Source organism: Kogia breviceps, chromosome X (assembly GCF_026419965.1).
Source record: "Kogia breviceps isolate mKogBre1 chromosome X, mKogBre1 haplotype 1, whole genome shotgun sequence".
Taxonomy (NCBI): Eukaryota; Metazoa; Chordata; class Mammalia; order Artiodactyla; family Physeteridae; genus Kogia; species Kogia breviceps.
Window position 1 is genome coordinate 123,174,845 of NC_081330.1, and position 22,942 is coordinate 123,197,786.

Sequence of the window (22,942 nt, forward strand, 5' to 3'; positions counted from 1 at the left end):
GCCCCGCCTCCTCAGCCTCCCTTGGCAACCGGGCTCTGGCCGGCTAGGCAGGCTCCGCCTCCTCTGCGCTGGACGCAGCCTCCGGCCTGGGCCTCCCAAGATGCAGCGCGCGGGCGGGAGGTTTGGAGTCGCCTGGCGCTGAGCGAATTTGCGGCGTCCGGGACGTGGCGGCTGCGGTGCGCTAGAGCCTCACACGCTGAGGTAGGGCCGGCGGCGTGTTTCCTGACCCAGCCTTCGCCGAGGGGGTGGCGGCGGCGCAGGGTTTTGCTCCCCTAGTCCCTGTATTGCGGAAGAGCGCGAAGGAAGTGGGCTTCCCGGGGCCTGTGCCCACCCTTCTCTGGAAGGATAACTAGATTATTCCAAGTGCTTACTCTGTTCGGGGATTATTTCGCTTGACACTTTCTTCACCTCTGCAGCATCTTTCTCACTTGGAGGGTGAAATATTTAACAGAGGATATATCGTTGATATCTTTAAAACAGGTATATAGAGTTAAAAAATGTAAAGCGTCTTACGGTTTATTAATTAAGGTAGTTCTCAGCCGGGGCAATTTTGTCCCCCCCGGGGGACATTTGACAATGTCTGGAGACATTTTTGGTTTTCGCATCAGAAGACTACCAAGAAATTGTAAGAACGGTCCCCATATTCCCACCAGCCATAGGCAACCACGATGGACACTCTTTTGCCCCAAACTTTGTTTATATCTTCACTTTTTTTTATGGGGGACAAATGAACACCGTTTAAAAAGTATTTGAGGGCTTCCCTGGTGGCGCAGTGGTTGGGAGTCCGCCTGCCGATGCAGGGGACGCGGGTTCGGGCCCGGGTCCGGGAGGATCCCACGTGCCGCGGAGCGGCTGGGCCCGTGAGCCGTGGCCGCTGGGCCTGCGCGTCCGGAGCCTGTGCTCCGCGGCGGGAGAGGCCGCGGCGGTGAGAGGCCCGCGTACAGCAGGAAAAAAAAAGTATTTGAATACGTCCTTGAAATAGTATTTCAGATATGGCTAAAGTGTCTCTCTGGCTCCACTCCCCTACTCTGATATTTCTCTTCTCCAAAATCAACAGTCATTGGGATTTGGCATGAATTTTTGCACCTTTGCTTTTTTTGCTTTGGACTAGGCTGCCTAGGTTTGAATCCTGGCTGTATCACTTCTTATCTATAGGCCTTAAACTCCATGTCTCAGTTTCCGCCATCTGTAGAATGGGATAATACTGCCTACAGCATAAGGACGTCATGAGGAATGAGTTAGTCCAAAGTGCTTAGAACAGTGCCTGGCATAGAGAAAGCAGTCAGGGAATACAGCCATTGCAGGTAAACAAAATATATCATGCTGTTTTATGTGTTTTGATTTTGATACATAATGGACTACAGTACACATTTTTCTTCAACTTAATTTTTTTCATTTGACTTTTGAAGGCTAGCCACAATGATACACATCTAATTCATTCCTTTTAACTGTAGTGTGATATTCCATCTGTATTTATTCATTCCCCTATTGGTGGTCATTGAAGTTTTTGCTTTTTTAAAAAAAATTGCAAATAACAGCAAAGTGAACATTCGAGAGCAATGTCTTTGTGCATTATTATGTAGGATTATTTCTCTGGGTTCATATCTAGAAATGAAATTGCTGGGTATATGCATTTCTGTTTACTGCCAAATTGCCTCCCAAAGTCTCCCTTTAATTAAGTACTTGTAATGATTTCCTAACTGATGGCTCCTCCTCCAATCTCAATTCACTCCCCCATCTTCAACGCTGTCACCAGGATCTTTATTATTCAGAAGTACAATCCTGTGATTTCTATTTTTGAAATCTTTCAGTGATTTATCATTGCTTAGAGAAAGCTAGAATTCCTTAGTATGGTATCAAGAACCTTTCATCTTTCCTGATTCTCTTAGTGGATCACCATACCCCCACATTCATCTACATTTCAGGTACACTGAGTGCTGTTGGGAAAGGGAAAGGGGAGACTGATTCTGGGCAAGCCCCAACAAGTGACCTAGGTATATAGGTAGAAAAAGTTTTAACACTGGACCCATTCTGTAGCCAAGTTAATTTACTTAGGTAAACAATGTCCTATATGTTGGAAAAATGATATCTATGGGTATTACGCTCGTAAGTTTATGTTTGATATTAATAGGTGAAGTTTTTAGTTGGGAGTCTTAATTCTATCTTTTTTCCAAAGGTAGAATTCCAAAGACACTTTCCATTGGTCGCAATCTATCGATTGGTTTCTTAGAGTTTTATAGCTTTCACTTGCAGATAATATAGTGTCTCTTAGGATCTTCTGGAACCAGACTTGTAGTTTATTTAAGAGTTCTGCAATTTATAATGCCAAATGTTATTATTAGCATCGAACGGGAGCATTGTTTATTTGGTGGGAGGCTGGGAGAGAAGGGTGATAATTCGTTGCCCATCTACTCTATTTAGGTTAGCATATGTTGTTTTTCTAGTATACTCACACATCTGTTTTCATTTTGTATGTAGAATATATACAGTCAACTTTGATGTGTGGTAATACAGCAGAGGAAAAGCTCAAATTAACTACCTAGTATTTTACAAATAATCTGCATCCAAATCTCCCCTCCCTCCTTCCCTCCTCCACCCTCCTCCAGAGCTGAAACAGGAGGTAGAACTTAACTGGTTTGAGTTACCTGTTTTATTCTGCAGCCACTGTTGTAAGAGTACCAAGTAAAAAGTCGAGTGACTAAATAGGCTGGAATACTAAGCCTGGTGTCCTGATTTGATTAATCAAGGCTTGTTTATATTGGTTTAAGAACCTCTAAATTGAACCTGGGTTTGTTTCCAGATTATTTCTATATGAAGAAAGAACATTACCACTTATTCCATAGCCTTAAAGGTTTGTCTTATGAACATATACTCAGAACTTTTACTTTTAAAAAAGATGTTGCATAGTATAAAATGAAACAGGTATTCACAGATATGTGAATTCAGTAAGCCTTGAGATTACAGAAAGTTTGAGGAAAAAATTTATCTTTATAAATATATTATAGTTTCTAATTTTTAACCCTGAAGGTGGTCCATTTAGAATAACTTATCTTAAAAATGTGCATGTTTTTGCAGTAGTATTTAAAAATTAAAAAATAATGACCTTTTATGTAACAGTTATGTTTTTTAAATTTATTTGAGTCTAAGTCCATGAGAAGAAGTGTGCTTTTTGCCTAGAGCGCATGCTAAAAGCATGTTGGGCTAGGATTATAATAGGACTTTGAATGCCATGCCAAGCTTTTTAGCAGTGGCTTGCACCCTTTTATCTTATGTCATTCATATGTTCAATACACTCTTTCGCATCTGTCTTTCCAGGTAGTAGTTTAGGGATCATAGATCGTAGATCTGGGGGTTGGGGGGCAGTGGCGTTAAGTGCATGCAAAGCTTTTAAATTAGGAGACAGTTACCCAGTCAAGTTTGTGTTTTAGAACAATAACTGAGGTAGTTCATAAATGAATGGATATTTTGGAGGGGAGAGAGACTAGATCAAGGAAGACTGATTAAAGGGCTTTTATCGCAACCTAAATGAGAGATGAACGCCTGAATCATCGTAGTGGCAGTTGGATCAGAGAATTGGAAGAAAGAAGTTTCTAAGTTTAAGGAACTTGGCGATAGCATTAAAAGAATAGAATGTAAGGGGCCTGATTTTCCTGACTCATTACTTTATGAAGGTGCAACAATACATACACCAAAGTTTTTTGAAGCGGGCGGTTCTGTGACTTTTACTTAGTGGTCTTACCACTAAGATCCTCCTTACTCCTGTCATACTTGGGTGTTGGTGAACAAGAGCATTGTGTTGATGACACATTAGTTGTGACATTTAACATTAAAATAACAAAATCCTTTCCTGGACAGAAGGTATTTTTCGTTGTTTTTAGTATTAAGAAATCTGAACACCTTTTGAAGTGAGTAGGTAGTAAACGACAATGATTTCTTAGATCTTTATCTCAGAATATATAATTTATATTTATAATATATAATGCTAAAAATATATATCATTTAGTGCTAAAAAAGGAAACTTTCTTAGAAGTCTTCTAAGAGGTCTGAGATGTCTGTGGGAAATTTGAAATAAATTAGTAGTCATACATTTTGATGTAATATAACCAATATGTGTATTTCCTTTCAAGTAAAACATAGTTTTATAAGTAAAAGCCACACCTTTGGTTACTCTACCTATCTTCTTTACTGATGAAGCTGAAACTACTCTGGGGTACCTATTGTCCCAGATCTTCACATGAACTGCTTAACAACAAGCCAGGAAACTGTTTGGCTTCTGCTAGTTTGTATTATGATCTAGTATCTCCAGTTACTTCACTAATACTTCTTGAAATTCTCAAAAACAGTATCATCAATTTGATTTGAAAAAAAAACCCCAAATGCCATAGAGGAATGTATTTATCTGTTGCTGCATAACAGATTACTCCCACGTTGAGCAGCATAAAACAACAAATATTTATTAACTTAAAATTTCTGAGGACCAGGAATTTGGGAGCTGCTTAGCCAGGGTGGTTCTGCTCAGGAAGGCTTGACTGGAGCTGGAAGATGGGATCCCTGGAAGGCTCACTCACATGGCTCTTGGCAAAAGGCCTCAGTCCCTTGCTGGCTGTTGGCAGGAAGCCACAGTTCCTTGCCATGTGTACATCTCCGCGGGGCTGCCCCAGTGTCTTAATGATACGGCAGGTGGCTTTCCCCAGTGCAGGTGAGCCAAGGAAGAGGTCACAGGAAACCACCATGCTCTGTCACCCAGTCTTCTGCTGTATTCTTTTGACTGGAAGTGAGTCATAATGACCAGGCCTCACTCAAGGGGAGGAGAATTCCTTCTTGATGGGAGGAATTTAAAAGAAATTTGTGAGCATATTTTATTTTATTATTATTTTTTTGGCTGCATTGGGTCTTCGTTGCTGCGCACGGGCTTTCTCTGGTTGCGGCGAGCTGGGGCTACGCTTTGTTGCGGTGCGTGGGCTTCTCATTGTGGTGGCTTCTCTTGTTGTGGAGCACGGGCTCTAGGTACGTGGGCTTCAGTAGTTGTGGCATGTGGGCTCTAGAGCGCAGGCTCAGTAGCTGTGGCGCATGGGCTTAGTTGCTGTGAGCGTATTTTAAAACCACATGTATTTGGAAGTTAGACAATAAGGTGCAGCGTCTCCAATTCGAATGTAGATGCTGACTAGTCAGCTTTTGAGTAGAATTGCCTCTAAATCAAGTCATTTCTATAAAAGGCAGGCTCTATTAAGTTAAATTTATAGATTATGGTTCAGTGATTTTTTTTCTAATTGGACTATAGGTAGATTTTTATATTAAAAGAACAAAACCTAAGCCTTTGGAGTTTGCTTCTCATTTGAAAGAGGAAAACAATATTACTTCCTTGTACATGACCTAGTTTTCATTTATTTCTAACGTACTTTATTTTCCTGGTGTAAGTGATCCACAAATAAGAGACAAGAGAGAGTATGAGTTAGAGTTACTTATAGTGAGTGATGAGAGACATTTCAGCATTCACAGACCATTAAGAGTGCATCTATTCTGATGTTTTTAAGATTAGGTACTGTATGAACCAGAGCCGGCCATGATGATGAGAATGATAGTAGCTAGCCTTTATTAGCACTTTCTATGTGCCAGCTTCTATTTCAAGTGAGTTATATTAGCTAATTCCAGCACTTTGTGGGGTAGATACTGTTACTACACCCCATTACATAGATGTGGATGTGAGGCATGAAGGGGTTAAGTAACTTGCCATAGATCACACATCTAGTAAAAGGCAGGCCCAACATTCAGAGGGTGCCCTAAAGGTGCACGTTTCTTAGCATATGCTAAGCATTTGGAACTGTTACAGGAGTGACTCAGCATATATAGCCACTGGATAAAGAGACATCAACATCTTTTTCTTACATGTTTTCTTACATGTGTTCAGTGGAGGGGGTGTTCCTTTGTTCTTTATTCTACTTTACTAATTCTCTCAAGTTGCCTTTCTTATAACCAGTGTTCAGAGTAAGGGAATGTGTGCCAGGACAGTGTAGTGGTTAAAAGTGTAGGTTCAGGAGCCATTGGGCCCCTCTTCCAAATCTAGTGCCATTGCTGATTAGATTTGTAAGCTTGGAAGAATTTTCCGACCTTTGTTAAAATACGGTTTTCTTGTTTATAAGATGGGATAATAAGAATACTTACTTTAAAAGAGTAGTTGTGAGCTTTAAGTGAAATAATGCATGTATTGTACCTGGCATATAATAAGCATGAATAATTGATAGCTATTATTTAATTCTTGTGTTCATTATAATAATGATACCCTATTTTAATCCTGTGTTTTATAGAGGATCCTCTATTTTATAGATCCTCTATAATCTCTATTTTCTTCTACTTTGAATGAGGATAGTGACTTCCTTAGGTTGTAAAACTGCACTGTTTTTGCAAAGTAAGGTTTAAGATTTATTTCTATTACTCTTATGGAGATTTTTTATAGCGTCTCCTGTTTTTATTTCTGGGCTTTCATTTTGGCCTCCGAGTCCGTTTGAACTCCTTTCTCAGGGAAGCAGGAGCCCAAGCGCCTGGGCTGTGGGAGGGCTCTAATTTGAATCCTTGACTGACTGAGTTGTCATTGTAGCGGGGCTGAGGCCGAGAGGGAGAAACCAGATTAGGTCGGTAGGTCTGAGAGACAGAAGTAGACCCCTTAAGAAATTTCCTGAGCCAGAGAGAATGTGTGCAGTTCCTTACAATAGAGCACCCACACCTTTTAATAGATGCTGTTAACACATTCGGTTCTCTTTTCTGGTGTGGTTATTTGCATTCTTTGCAAACTGTGTTTTTTAAGGTCTGTACAGAAATAATATTGGGGATACAGTTTTTTGATAAGCGTGACATTGTTAAAATAGCATAAAAAGCTTAAAAATGTCAAAGTTTATAGTTACCTATGTGATAGTTCTCTAACAAAAACATGTGTTTTCTTTTCAGCTCTGCCTACTGGATGGCAGTTTCCCTCATTTCATTGTTAGGTTTAGAAGCATCAACTGGAATCGATTTATGTTTGAAAATTGGACTTGATACTGTGGCTTTACTAGCAAACAAGCAATGTCATCTAATGAACAAGAAAGGCTCTTCTGTTTTAATGGAGAAGTCCTTGTTTTTCGTTTGTCTAAAGGAAATTTTGTGGATGAAGGACCTACAAAAACACCTGTGTTACATGTCAGAAGAATGGTATTTGACAGAGGAACACGAGTATTTGTTCAGAAATCCACTGGATTCTTTAGCATAAAAGAAGAATACTCTCATTTAAAAATTATGGGTTGCGACTGTGTTTCAGATTTCAGAACTGGAATTAATCTGCCTTATATTATGATACAGTGCATTACAGGGAGTAACATTTTCAGATATTTTCTACTATTTCTTCACAGTACCAATAAATTTGAAAAGCGTTTGAGTTTTAGACTACCCTCTGAGTTGAAGGACAGCGTAAGGGTCCTTAATGGCCCTTTAGTTTTATGGAGACATGTCCAAACATTCTATTATATCTCTTCCCAAACTGGCAAAGTTGTTACTGTGTCCGTTAAGTTTTCCTCTATTGAGTGGGTAGGGGAGATTGAAAATGTAGGTATGGTTTTGTTAGGACGAAAGAGATATTACTTTTCTGAGGAAGGATGTACCCCACAGCCTTCAAAATCAGACTATGCAGCTTGGAATACTCAATTTTGTGTATACTCCCTTGAAAGGGGAGAAGTAATAAGTGATGCATACATTATCCCTCCTGCTTATACCAGTGTGATAACATGTGTGCATGTCTGTGCAACTGAGATTGTCAACAACCAGTTAAGAATGTCTCTGATTGCTCTTACTCAAAAGAATCAGCTGATTTCATTCCAAAATGGGACTCCTAAAAATGTGTGCCAGCTTCCATTTGGAGATCCTTGTGCAGTTCAACTTATGGATTCACGTGGAGGAGACCTCCTTTTCGTCATATCCTTTAGGTCCAGTGATGCTTGTGCTGTTTGGGAAAAGAACTTTCAGGTATGGTACTTTTCATCTTTCAGCTGGCATAGTCTTAGACCTACTAAGCATCCCTGTGCTTCATAGGATTCATCCTGGAGTCTTATTATCCAAATCAATTTTTAGTGCTGCACTAAAGAGAAAATCATATATGTTACATCATTCTTTTTTCTTAAAATTATCTGAATATTACTTGATAAAGATTTTGCCTTGTGATTTTGAGTCATAAAACCCTTGAGTTTTTGGAAATACATAAATATATAACTACAATTATTATCTATTTATTTGTCTTTTACTATAACTTTCTAATTTTGATTAATTGGTAATAATTGGCTTTGTATTTTTACTTAGAATAAGATCATAAACCTTTCTAGAAAACTCAAATCAGTTGTTGAGCTTTTTAAAAGTTGGTCATTATCATTTTAAACTTAAAATGAAATCTAGAGGAATTCCTTGAAATCTATCATTGTCCCTTTAGAGAAAAATAATTGTTCTCCAGAGAAAAGTGATGTGTTAATTTTTCTAAAAACCGTTGCTTAGAGAATTTCATTATGTTACATTTTGAAACTCAGAGTTGTCCTTTGAGCAAGCATTCACATTTTATCTACATGTAGTCATGTCTTTTAATGTAAGGTTGGGAAATTGCTTTAAAATACTCACTGGTATTGAGCGTTCAATAATGAGTAAAAAGGTGCAGAAAATGAAAAGGAAATTGGAGGATTGTAACTGTGCGTCTCCAATAATATTTTTCTGACCCTGGTGTTTTGTTAACATTGCGTCCTCCTGGCTTAAGATGTTTATCGGCACATTCAGTTATGTGATATGAAGTGTTTATAGTTTGAGATCTTCCAAAGTAGTTTTTTTAGTACATTATACAACCTTTTAAGTTCTTGCACTGCTTTGGGGAAAAAAAGCAGATACTGCCTTACTTGATGTGCCCTGTCCATTTAATTAGAAGCTCAATTAAAATTTCTATCACAGGACTTCCCTGGTGGTCCAGTGGGTAAGACTCCGTGCTCCCATGCGGGGGGGGGGGGGCCCGGGTTGAATTCCTGGTCAGGGAACTAGATCCCGCATGCTGCAACTAAAGGTCCCACATGCCACAACTAAGAAATTGTCTCTGCAAGTTTTGACTAGTATCTATGTAGCAGGCATTTCAAAATTGAGATCATTGTCAAGTATATGTGAAACAGAAACGGTAGCCACTAGCCCCAGGTGGCGATTCAACATTTGAAATGTGGCTGGTGTGAATTAGAACGTGCTGTCCATGTCAAGTACACTCCAGATTTCAAAGGCTTAGTAAAAAATGGAAATAAAATATCTCTTTAATAATTTTTATTGATTATATTGAATTGAAATAATATTTTAGATAGATTAAATAAAATAAGTTTCACCTTTTTACTGCTACTAGAGAACTTTCTTTTATTGGCTACTGGAAAATTTAAAGTTATATATGTGCCTTGCATTTGTGGCTCACGTATATTTCTTTTGGATGGTGCTCTTCTAGAGCTAGAGATTGCAAACGTGTGTGCATGCATGCGTGCACAGCTCTATGGTGTTTGCGTGCTGAGCACATTCTTATTACCAGTGTCTCTTCACATGGTTCCTTGTAGTCCATGCTATTCATGGTGGAGCGGTGGGAGGAAGGGAGGATATGAGTTCACAGCTTTCTCCCTGCATGAGAGAAAAATCACTGCTTTGGAATTAACCTCATAGGGGAAAGATTGATATTTCATTATATAGATTGAGAGTCTTATGATCTTGCTCTAATGCAGGCTGCCCTCCACCTAGAGGATGATGTAGCCGTGCGGGATTCTAAGTGGGAGTTTCAGCTTTTCTGCCTGAGGGAGAAGGGATTTCTGATCCCCATGGTGTTCGTTTTCTAGGGGACCAATCGGAAAGCTTTCAGCTTTATGGATCTTTGAGAAGTTGTCTTCTATTTTAAACTTGGGGTCTCACGTTCTTGTATAAACTTAAGAAATCATTTCATTAGGCTAGGATGATTCTAGGTGCCCCGCTATTAGGATCCCTCCCCTCTGTGCCCCTCATAATGACTATGTTCTGTCCTACCAGAGTTTAGGGTATTAATTAATTCCATATGGACTCTTAAGCGTTTTTCTGCTTTGAGAGCTCTTAAAGTGTTTGCTAGTACCGTCTAGTTACCTAATGCCACTGAATTCCTTGTTTAATTGGTTTGATCATAAATACATATCCACTAAGGCTTATGGGAGTGAGGGTCATCCTTAAATTAACCGGTTAGAGAAAGAATCTTCACTAGAGTTAGTCATGAGAAGTGTTAGAATTTATAAATTATAAAATTTTAATATAGAAATCAAGAATGTGACAGTCCCTGGACAAATGTTGATAAAGAAATTTCAGTACCTTGCTATTTATAAATTGATGACTCCTTATGTCTTCTCATCTCCCAATATCTTTATTTTAGTTTTGTTTTCAGTGTTTACCCTACCATTTTCATTGCTTGTTTGTAAGATTGAAGATGACAAATTAGAACTACGTGCAACAAAAGGATTTCGCTTACTTCACATCTGATTCTTTCTCTATTCCTTCTTTAACACTCTCTTTCAGGTTGCTGCTAAGTGGGAGAAAGTTAGCTCAGTACTGATAGATGACTTTCTTGGAACTGGAACTGAACAAGTACTGCTACTTTTTAAGGACCCCTTGAATTCAGATTGCCTCAGTTCCTTTAAAATAACAGACCTGGACAACTTAAACTATTCAGTAAGTTCTGTTTACTTTTTATGCATTACTTAAGAACATTTTAGAAAATTTGAGCACTTTAAAGCTTTTGACTTACCCTTTAAATATTTTTGATTTCATACTTAAAGTAAGCTTTTAGAACTTTAAACATACATTGAATCTTTTAAATAGTACAGTGACTCTTTTTTCAAGAAATGTTATGCAAATGGACTTTTAAAAAATTATTTATTTATTTTTATACAGCAGGTTCTTATTAGTTATCTATTTTATACATATTCGTGTAGGTGTTTTTGTTATAAATTTGGAATATAGTATATCTGGTATTCACAAGTGACAATAATACTGTAAATTAACTTTATCATTGCTTCTGAAAAGCACATTTTATACCAATAAACATGATAATATTGGATTAATTAAGGAACAAAATAAAGCGAAACTGCTTTAGTAAAAGAAGTAACAGTTCATAATATCTTAAGATTTTGAACATAAGGAAGAGTTTCAGATCTATATAAAACATCTCTGAGCCTCAGGGGTTTTTTTTCTGTTTTTTTTTTTTTTTCCATTAGTAAAATGAGGATAATTCTTATTTTCTCTAGTTATGGGATTTTATAAAAGCCTAGTAAGCTGATACTTTTTGAAGCAGTATACAAATGTTAGGTGCGTGGTACTAGTGGATGGTAGTACCATTTTCTAGTTATGAGAAGATGAGGGGGAAAATATGTATCTTGTCTTTTATATAACAATGTGTATTGTGGCACACTGCCTTTTGGATAAAGTTGAATTGTATTTTGTTAATCTTAAATACAATTAATTTCAAAATTTCAGTTTTAGTGTATTGTTTCATTTATTAGAGTGAAACATTGGATTGCAATGAAGATGACGTATTTGACAACAAAGAGAATTATTTGGTGGTTCCAGCTCTGGAAAGAAGATTGAAAGTTAGTGTCTTTGCTTTTTGCTTTTGCTTGTTTGGATTAGTACTGTTCTAAATGAAGGAAAGAACATTGAAAGAAAGATCCTTAAAGTATAAGAAACTGAGTGATTGGGAGGGAAAAATATGGTACAGGTATCCCCTGCTTTTTGAAAGTTCGCTTTACGCCACTTTGCTTTATGCCACTTTGCTTTTACGAAAGACCTACGTTAGCACCTGTTTTTGCTAACCGAAAGAAATCCAAAGAGGACTTTCGCTTTTATGAAAAAAGGCGAAAGCGAAAATAGGGTTCAGCGTTTGTTTTGCGACGAGCCCCGGTGCGTTTGCACCGCGCATCCCGAGAAGCGAGAGTAGCCCCGCCGAGCTCCTTCCTGGGGACTGCGCTCGGCATCTCAGCATCCAGCTGCCATAGCTTTGACCTGTGTCTGTGAGCACCTGTGCTTTATCTCCCATTTATTTTGTGCATCCCTTGGCAAGATGTGTCCTAAGGTAATCGCTTCTTTGCTTTACATCATTTCATAATGGCTTTCAAAAGGTTTCATAGGCATGCTCTACTTTTGGGTAGTGGGGAAGCCTGTATGTCAAAGGATCTATTTCCTTTTTTGGTACCTCTGTAAAAGCTATTATGACATTACTTATAAATGTGTCATCTAAACATGATACCTTTTTGTCATAAGATTATGTACATTTAATAAGCCTTATAAGTTAAAATAGAGGCTGACTTTTGAAAACACATTCTTCCTAGTTTGTAGGATCAGTATACCATAACTCTTTTAAAGGAGCAGCAAAATGATGAATCATGACATGTTCTAAACATGATCAGTTTACCTTCAAGTTTTCCATACAAAGCTCTCTAAAAAAGTTTTTGATTTTTTTCCCAAATGTACGAAGGTAACACACATTCCCTGCAAAATACTCAGACTCTGCCAAGAAATATTCAAGAGACACTAACAATTACCTATGATTCCACTACTGTGATATAACCAATTTTAACACTTTGACTTGCATATTCTTGTTGATGTTTTTAATGAATATATGCAAGTTTACATGGAAATGTGATTATAAGATGCCTGTTCTTATGTAATCTGCCTTTTTTCATTCATAAAAATTTTCCAATATACAGAAAATTCATAGAATAAAACAGTGATTATCTCTAGCCCCATGTAGATTCAACTATTGTTACTTTATAAAAAATCACATTTGCCTCATCTGTTTCTGCTTGTGTGTGTGTGTGTGTATGCACATGTATTTGTATGTTTTTGCAGAACCATTTGAAAGTTGCAAATATTCTAATACTTCACTCCTATGTGTTTTAGCACGAATCTCCTAAAAATATTCTCCTATGTAACCCCGATACCATTATTCACTTAGAAAGTTAGTATAATAATCTCTTAATCTTATTTACTATTCAGTCCATATTCAGATGGCTTCAGTGGCCACAAAAATGTTTTATATGGCTGCTTTTTTCAGGATCCAATCATTTTACACTTGCACTTGATTATTATATGTCTCATTGGTCTTTTCATCTAGAATTATGCCCTCTCCCCCTTTTGAAAAAAGTGACACTAATGAGGAGGCCAGGCCAGTTGTCACTCCTTTCTGATTTGTCTGTTTCCTTGTGTTGTCATTTATCTTTTTCCTTTATCCTTGGCAAACTTTTTTTTTTTTTTTGCGGTATGCGGGCCTCTCACTGTTGTGGCCTCTCCCGTTGCGGAGCACAGGCTCCGGACGCACAGGCTCAGCGGCCATGGCTCACGGGCCCAGCTGCTCCGCGGCATGTGGGATCTTCCCGGACCAGGGCACGAACCCGTGTCTCCTGCATCGGCAGGCGGATTCCCAACCACTGCGCCACCAGGGAAGCCCTTGGCAAACTTTTTTTGTGAAGGGTCAGATAGTAAATATTTGTACTTTGCAGGCCCTTTAAAAGTATCTTTTGCAAGTATTTTAGTATTAAAGTGAATTCAGTAAATGCTTATTGAACGCATATTAGATGTGAATGTGAACAGTAGATAAATAAAACATAATGGACATAGAACCATAAAGGAAAAGGTTGATTACATTAAAAACTTTTGTGCTCCAAACAAAGTAAAATAAATAAAAAGGCAAATTATATAAAACGAAATTGGAACATATTTGACAAAGGATTAATTTTCTTCATATAAATAGGCATTCTAAAACAGTATTGTTGAGTATGTAAAGTGATCCAACCTCCTCAGAAGGAAACTTGTTATAGCTATTAAAATGTGAATTGCACATATCTTTTTACTCTTGCAGTTTCACTTCTAGAAATCTGTTCTAAACGTACACTTATACATGTAAGCAAAGCTGATTTTATAGGAACGTTTAAGTAGTATTAATAAACAAAGTTCAATCAAAATCTAAATATCCATCATTAGGAGTATGGTAAATAAATTATGATATAACTGAACCATGGAATACTATGCAGCTGTCAGAAGGAATAAGGTACCTCTTTATACTGATTTTTAAATGATGCCAAAATAATTTAATTTATGAAAGCATGACTTTTAGAAATTCCACTTCTGGTAATATGTCACTTAATTTATTTGGATCAACTCTGATGATAAAAACAACTTAAAATGATAGATGAAATATGTTTTTAAAATCTTCTTAAAAGCTTCAAAAAGCTGAAAATATAAGAATAAATTAGCAGGCCAAACTCTAAAGGCTGGAACCCAGGGAGACAAGCAGAACACTGATGCTACTATTGCCCTGGCAGCGTTTGTATTTAACATAAAGCAAGAGTGCCCTAGTCACCTGGCAGAAACAACATAAAATCCTCTTTAGGAATACACATTTACCCTAGGTCTCTTCTGAATCTCACAAGTAATTTTTTAAAGAAAATGAGCCACGTACAGAATAACGAAGCACATGAAGAAACAAGGCATCATGATTAATTATTTACAGAAAATAACCATTTCTATAAACAAAATAAATGGAAATTTAAAAAAAACAACAACAGATGAGTTTAACAGTTGACTCAAAGAGATGTGGAGAAAATAAGCAAACTGGACTGTTAGAAAAATTATCTAGAAGGTATCAACAGAGACAAAGAAGGAAAACATGAAAGAAACAGAGGGAAGGCAGGGACATACGAAGGCAGGGCCTAAGAGATAGCTGAGTGTCCGTGTTGTTTCAAGTATCCACATGTTACTGCTAGCTCTCAATGTGGCTCAAAACATTTCTAAGCGCTGGAAGGCCTTTTAGAGATGAACAAATCTACCCTCTCTGCCATTTTGCATATGAGGAAGCAGATGGAGAGCCAGAAATGTGAGGTGGCTTGCAGAGGTGGAACTAGAGTTCGGCTCACTGTTCTTTCCCCTATGCAGTTAATTTTCCAGCCACTTGTTGGAGGGGATAAGGAGAGGCCAGGACCTTGGAGACACTTGTGCATATGTACAGGAATGTTCACAGCAGCATTGTTTGTAATGCTCCACAGCTGGGCATAACCCAGCTGTCCATCAGCAGGAGGAAGGAGAGGGGAAGTGGTGTCGTGAGCCGATGGGATGCTACAGAGCAGTGAAAGGCACGAGCTACAGCTACTAGCGACAAATAAATGACTCGAAAAGCGAGTACATACAGAACGATTCCACTCATAAAAGTTCAGAAGCAGAACACACACACAAACTAAACATATTCTTTAGGAGTTCATATGATGATGGTAAAATGATGAAGACCAACAAGGAAGTTATCCTGAAAGGCCAGGGTAGTGTTGTCTCCGGCAGAGAGAGGTTCTCCATTGGGGCGGGCCCGTGGGCTGCTCCTAAAGTGCTGCTTATTTGACCTGGGTGTGGTTCCAGGGGTGTCTACTTGGTCATTCGTCTATGAGCTGCTTTTTTGTCTTGCACACTCTTCTGCACATATGAAAGAGATCACAATAACAACAGGAAAGCAAGATTCGGTGTCGCGCAGTGCAGTGTGCTCCTGTATTTGGTTTGGGGTAGGTTTTGTTTATGGGGAGGAGAATGAAAGCATACCTTAACATATACATGGAAAAGTTCTGGAAAGGTAAGCAATCTTTTGGCTGTGCAAATATTTAAGTAGTCTAATGACACATGGTTTATTCCTGGAGTGGGGGTCATGTTGAAGAGAGTAGGGAAGAGAGACCACGGATAATTTCTGAGGGTGCCCTCATTGTCAGTCTGCCCGTGTATCCTGCTCTTCCACTCCCGGCCCCTCCAGCAGCCTCAGACTTGGCTTTCCACCTCAGACAGGTACATCTCACGGCCCACAGTCATGAGCTACTCGGCCAATGAATGATGGAACATGAATGACGTGGAGCCCTCAGAACTAGGCTAACAGATGAAGTTCTAAAACGTTAGGTAGACACTTTATATACTTTGTGCATGGAGGGAAGACAGAATTCAGTCTTCTCCAACTTCTATTCATTGATAAAAGGAAAAAGAATTTATCTGCCTTAAAATGTAATTTAAAAGAAAGGCAAATACAGGCAGCATCTTGTTTTTTTTCGGTCTAGAAAAACGTTATATTAAAAACTGGATTAATACTTAAACAGTCTCAGATATCCATCTGAAATGAAGCAGCTTCTAAATGTTCAGTGACACGATTCTTTAAATTTTCAGGAGTAAAATATATTTCATGAATGTTTCATCCTTAGTGCTGAAATGTATTTATCTGGTATAATAAAAGGAACGGTTTGCTGTATGCCCAGTTCAGAGCCAGTTTTTACCCCCGGTAGTTAAGACTGGACCCGAGCACTAAGTTTATTTGCACAACAATTAACGTGTGAGAGTTTGGGATCTATTACATGTTACCTTTAAAATTTTGCTTTAAAGGTCATATGAACAGAGGATTTCAAGCAGTATCAATTCAAAAGTAAGCATTTCTGTTCATAATGATACGTCTTGCTTTTTGAAGCAGAAATTATTTCAACAAGAAAAACGGTTTTCTTGTTGGAGTAGGAGTGTTGGTAGGCCTCGTTTTTTATTAATATTGATTGGACTTATTCATATTCATATTGATTCATTACTTAACTCAGTAGTGAAACAGATGCAAATACATCGGCATTCTCTCAGTTTGATATGTGAACTATTATAATTATTTGCTGTGTTTATTTTCCTTTGTAATTGGAGACTCCAAATTTGTAAGTAAAATAGTTTTGCTCTGAGACGTATTCTTTACTTGTCTATAGAAAAATGAATTAATAAGCAAATTTGGAGAAAATACTTACTGAATTATTGGTACGTTCAGTTTCATTTGAAATTATATCTCTGACAATGATTTTTCTTTATATTCTACAGCTTGGTTTGGCTTCTGTTCAGGAATTACAACAGCATCTCTTGCTTAAGGAAAAAATTATTTCAAAATCTTACAAGGCTTTAATGAACCTGTTTCAAGGGAAAGATGATAGTACTTCAAGTGCAGAGGAGGTAAAGTTGATCATGTGACCGTTTTATCATTTTATGAATTGAAAACCTATAAGCTATTGAAGAGTTCTTTAAATTAGAATATTGGAATATATTGGAAAATGCTGCACAATGGATCAAGAAGCAAAGCGGCAGGGATTATGTAATGGCTTTTATGACATTGAAAACTATTTGGTTAAAAAGCCAATATTTTACCAATTTGCAAATTATTCTGTAAGATATTAAAATCTCAGTTATCAGGAACCTCGGGGAACAAACCTTTTGTTTAAACAAGGTTTAAATATTAAACTGTTTTATTTGTATAGTTTGAATAGAAATTATTCCTAAGTGAATTACAGTTAACCCTTGAACAGCATGGGGGTCAGGGACACCGACCCTACACACAGTGAAAATCCACAGGTAACTTTACTGTGGACCATCTGTATCCGTGGTTCCCCATGTGCAGATTCAACCAACTGGGGATCAAGTAGTACTGTACTATTTACTATTGAAGAAAATCCACATATAAGTGGACCTGCGCAGTTCAAACTCCTTTTGCTCAAGGGGCAATTGTGTATGTTTTCTGACTTCTTAAGCAGAATATACTGAGTATTATTTTACCTTGTATTAATGATGACATAATTTCATCATTAATATAATTATTCTTTTAGTCTGTTGCGTGGTTCATTTCTAAGGATATTTATTCCTCTACTTAATGTCCCTAAATTGCTATGCTCTTCTAGTCCTCATATCCGCTTTTTATAATTTTACTCTCTTTCCCCTTGCGGTTGAGGTTCGTAAGAACCTCTTCAGGTACCTTGCAGTTACTTATGCCAGTATAGTAATGTAGAAAGTGAGCAAAAACTGCTTTGACTTCATTAAAAAATAGTATTTATGCACATTCGTTCCCTACAGAGAAAGATAGCATAGCAGAGTTACAGATAAATCAAGAAAACCTGGACACAGACACACTTGAAGTTGCGTTTTCTTCCCTCAAGTCACTTTAGTGCCTTGCTTTGACTTCCTTTAAGATTTACTGTTCTTGTAATGCTCTTTGCCTTGTGTCTGTATTTCGGTCTTAGCCATATGATGATTTTGGCCCCAAATATGATTCCATTAACATAAAAAACAAAAGCACATCGTCTTGCATTTCTGTATTACTGTTCTCATCTCCTGGGAAACCTCATGTGAGTCCTTGTAGAAAGTCACCGTTCAAAGTCTTCCCATTTCCCTTTCCCACTTGACCCCGGTGATTTTGCCAGTGTTAGAAAAGGGGAAGAAATGTTAGAAATTAATGCATTGAAGCCGCCGTGTGCAAGGCACTGTGTTGGGCCCTTGACATTGTTCACTTTAAGAGCAATTCTGGCAGGTAATAAAAATTTCTCCGGGTTTCAGGTGAATAGCCTGCCTCAAATCTCACAGCTACTGGCAGAAGTGTCAGATTCCTAGGAACATGTTTCGTTCACTGTAATATAAGTGCACATATCTTTTTTCAGTAATTACCACATAGAGGGGCAGTATAGAGTAATGGTTAATGTGCAACATGGGCCCTGGAAGCGGTTGCCTCTGGTTCAGATTCCAGCTCTGAGTCTTGCTAACTGGGTGACCTGGGGCGAGGTACCTAACCTCCCTGTGCCTCAAGTTTCCTTACCTGGAAAATGTAGATAATAATACTACCGACCTAGGGTACTAGAGTTATTGTGATGGTTAAACAAACTGACGCATGAATGGCATTTAGAACAGTGCCTAACATATAGCAAGCATTCAGTAAGTGTTGTGTATTATTATTATCATTACTCCTCCTCCTATTTCCATTTCTATTATAAATCCGTATGTGTGCGGAAATAAGTGAGTGTGACCTGGACTTTAAGAAGAAAATTTTACCATCAACTATACTAGAATTTTTTTTAAAAAAGGAAAAATAAAAGAAGAAAATTTTAGCAATAATCGATCAGCTGTCCTAAGATAGTTTAATCACTGTTATTCATACAAAAGTTTCCAGTTACAGTTTAGAGTTAGTCACTGGTAAAATAAAGATTGGATTGTTCTCAGCATGCCTTGAGCACGTATTGTAAGATTATTTTTCAAAATGGACTCCAGGTTTACATCCCTGCTGGCTCTGTGTTGGGTACCCAGAGCCCTGTTTACAGTCAGGCCATGCTTCTTAATCCAAGTAGATGGTTAATTATATGTTTTATAAGTTTTATTTTAGTGAATTATTTTTAATCTATAATATATTCTTGATGATAATTTATTTTAAAATATGTAAGCCATAAGGCCCAGCCAAAAGCTGGTTTACATTATTTTTTTTAGTTTTGCTACATTTGGCAGGTTTTGGATTTTTTTTGTAATCAGTTATTTAAACATTTTTTCCATCAGGAATGTCTTGTCACCCTTTGTGGTGAAGAAGAAAATCCTGTCTATACCTTTGATGAAAAGTTATCAGATAATTTTCAAGATTCAGAACAGGTAGTAGAGAAGATATGGTATCGTGTAATAGAAGATAGCTTGGTTGTTGGAGTGAAAACCACATCTTCTTTGAAGGTGTAAGTAAATTCTAACATGATAACATTATCTTGATGCTCTACAACAGTACTCTACAACAGTACTCTACAACAGTACTCTACAACAGTACTGTCCAACAGAAATATAGTGCATGGAGGTATTTCATTCTAAATAATTACCAAAATCGACTCTTTTAAAAACTTAGTAGGTTTTTTTTCTTGTTTAAGAGGAAAAGAGAAAAATCTACCTCAAAAATAAAATACAGGCATTACTTTACCTTTCCTTTCTCCTAAAAAAATTACTTCCTGAAGTCCGGCATATTTTTAATGTCTTTGCTTTCCTATTTCAAGAGAAGTGGTATTACAGAATCTTTAAAAATGTGTTTGGCTTTTACTCTTAATTTTCTGATATATTTTACATTTGAAATGATGTTTCCTAGGAAAGGAGAGAATAAAACATTTTGGTTGTTGTCTGTATGGCATTTAATCATCTGTTTGATTTTAAAGAATGAACTTTTAGAGTAAACAGAGCTCTGTTTTTTACAGGTCCCTGAATCATGTGACTTTATCGCTGTCCATGGATCAAGCCCCTAACTCCGGCTTTCCGCTCATTAAGTGTCAAAATAGGGTGATCAAGTTGAGTAGGAAATCTTCCCCAGTACCAGGCTCAGTGCCATATGAAATAGGATCGGAGGTAAAAAAAATCAAGTTGAGTGTTGATAGTGAGGAAGAGGAAGAGGAAGAGGAAAGCATTGTTTGTGTAAAACCATCTGAGAAAGAGTATGTGCAGATGATTACTGCTGTAACATCTCTTTCGCCACTTTTAGCATTCAGTAATTTTTGTTGCTTTGTGCTGCTACAAATTAGAGAGAGAGAGAACGGTAACCATTCTGCAGCTCCTTATATTCAGTGTGGCAGAATTTTTTTAAGTCTAGAAGATCTGTCAAGAGGGAAATACCTGCTGACATTTCCAAAGAAGAAACCTATAGGTAATTTTTGTGGGTCCTTTTTAATCATATACCTAATTGAATCAGAAAATTTTAAGAACTCGCTTTATGTGATAATGGGCAGAGTTTAATGACAGCACTTGTGACATGTTTTTGCCATAGAACACATGGAAGATCTCTTTGCGCTTCTCGCGGCCTGGCAGAGAGCTTGTTTTCAAATCATATCACCCAGCTATGCTCTGACTTCAATGAAGGTGTGGCTCGTAGAACACATGGAATGTGAAGTTATCAAAGAATTTCCAGAAATTTGCTTTTGCAGAAGGCCAGGAAGTTTCTATGGGACACTCTTCAACTGGAAACAAAGAACACCATTTGAAGGGATTTTAATAGTCTATTCCAGGTAATGCACATCAAATTGGAATTGGTCCAGGGAAGTGTGTGTGTGTGTGTGTGTGTGTGTGTGTGTCAACAGGGATCCCCGCGGTAGTGTTCTATACCATTGTGGGACATGTCCAGGTCATCGCCTGGTATAATGTGAATGAACAGGTGGTCTCATTTAGAAACTGAAGCCGTTTTGATTTTATGTTTGTTTTTGGCTTTTTGGTGGGGTTGATTAGGGCCTAATAATGACTTCAAGATTTCCCGTTACTGCTCCCCCACAATGAAGTTTTAAAAATATAATTTTGATCTTATTACTCAGAGAGAGAACTTTAATCAGGAAGCAACCTGATTAATACTAACTGAGTTGGTTTAGGATATGTATACAGCTGTTCCTCTGTATCCATGGAGGATTGGTTCCAGGACCCCAGTGGACGCAAAAATCCATGGATGCTCAAGTCCTAGAAGACGGCATAGTATGGTCCGCCCTCCATACCCATGGGTTCCACATCTGTGATTCCACCAATCATGGGGCTGACCGTATTAGATCGCTGCAGTCTGAATTATGTCAGTGACCACATGAATGCGTTATTGGTTCTGATGATTACTAGAGAGTTTAGAAATGAATATTAATTGATTACTACAGTATGTTGTACATGACCATTTTGAACTGTCCTAAGTTGTGTAATATTGTGTTTGGTTTTTTATTCCAGGAATCAAACAGTGTTGTTCCAGTGCCTTCATAATCTCAGTAGAGTTCTCCCTATAAACAGTTTCTTCAAATATCTAAAATTAGGAAGTGAGGATCTCCTACTTGATCATTTGGCATTAGCTTTGGAGAAGGAATTGGTTACCCTTGGTTCTTTTTCTTCTGCCTTAGTTAAGGTTGAAAGCAACTTGGTGCAGAGTTGTGAAGCAAGCAAAGGAAAGAGTAGTGGTGATGTGGCTGCTTTATCAGACATAGAGGAAAGCATCCATTCCTACAGAAAGGAACTTCAGAGAGAAAAGCAAATGTTGGGGACAAACCTAAAAGTGAGTGGTGCCCTTTACAGAGAAATGACTTTGAAATTAGCTGAGGTTCAGCTGAAGTCAGACCTTGCTGCCCAGAAAGTGACTGATTTATAATTACAATCTCAGCTTGGTTATATTTTAGAATATTTTTCCCTGCCAGAATGTTTTGGTCCTACTTGTTTTCATCTTACCTTATATGCCTTCCCTGTAAACATAAAGATTGAGGCTTACTGTAGAATCTTTGGTTTTGAAGATGCACAAAATAGCATGCCTTAGAGCAGCACTTCTCACCTGGGCTCATTTTGCCTCCCAGGGGCGTTTTGCTGTGTCTGGAGATAGTTTTTGGTTGTCAGAAGTAGTGGCAGGTGGGGAAGGCAAGAGAGGGGTGCTATTCAGATCTAGTGGGTTGAGGCAAGGGATGCGGCTAAACTTCCTACACAGCACAGCGTAGCCCCTGACAAGGGGGGGGTCCAGCCCAAACGTGAGTAATGCCCGGAGTGGAGAAATCCTGCCTTAGTGTTTCCACTTAAGACATAGGTGATGGAACAATATTTTGTTCTAAATCTTCAAAAAACCTTAAATAGCCCTTTTATTATACTGTGCTTTGTAAAACCTAGCATATAAAAATGAGCTTCAAACAGATAAACAAGGTTGTCGCGATTCAGAAGTTTCTGTAAACATCAAGCCCCTGTGGAAATTTAAATGGCAGAGTGTCTAAGTGAGACGGTTATGGTGGAAACCCTTATTAAAATAAATGTTCTTAGAAAGCCTCTGTGAAATTGCGTAAGTCTGTAGGCATGTGAAAATTTGGGGGCATTTCTTTGAAAAGCATCTCTGTTTCAAAAGGCTAAGCATACCTCACAGGCCACTATTTTTAAAAAATTGAAATTGCCTTTAAGCCATCTGAAATTCCAACTCTAGGCAAAGCTAAAATGTAAAATCCTAACTAAAGTAACTTAAAGAATATGGCACTCCTTAGGGACTGAGAAATTTAAAAATAAGTGAAAATTCACTTCAGTTGAGTGATTTTTAAGGGGTCCAATGTGGCATTTCAAAGGGATAAAAATTCAACCTATTCTCTTTTCTTTTTGGAAAAAA

General features: G+C 37.9%; 1 protein-coding gene across 1 annotated transcript; it reads left to right on the forward strand.

Annotated features, from left to right (window-relative positions):
- The first annotated feature begins 107 nt into the window (after positions 1-107).
- FANCB (FA complementation group B) lies at positions 108-22,614 on the forward strand. Its single transcript, XM_059050793.2, has 9 exons — positions 108-201; positions 6,943-7,992; positions 10,558-10,710; positions 11,541-11,627; positions 16,900-17,028; positions 19,384-19,550; positions 20,055-20,497; positions 20,618-20,855; positions 21,547-22,614. The coding sequence occupies exons 2-9, from the start codon at positions 7,060-7,062 to the stop codon at positions 21,956-21,958; spliced, it is 2,562 nt and encodes an 853-aa protein (XP_058906776.1). The 5' UTR covers positions 108-201; positions 6,943-7,059; the 3' UTR covers positions 21,959-22,614.
- Positions 22,615-22,942: the final 328 nt, after the last annotated feature.

Bases quoted from the DNA above. Each gene is read 5' to 3' on its own strand.
- FANCB (XM_059050793.2), top strand. From the start codon at position 7,060: ATGTCATCTAATGAACAAGAAAGGCTCTTCTGTTTTAATGGAGAAGTC. The intron at 7,993-10,557 runs GTATGGTACTTT...ACTCTCTTTCAG, and splicing joins TTTGGGAAAAGAACTTTCAG to GTTGCTGCTAAGTGGGAGAA. The intron at 10,711-11,540 runs GTAAGTTCTGTT...TTCATTTATTAG, and splicing joins TGGACAACTTAAACTATTCA to AGTGAAACATTGGATTGCAA.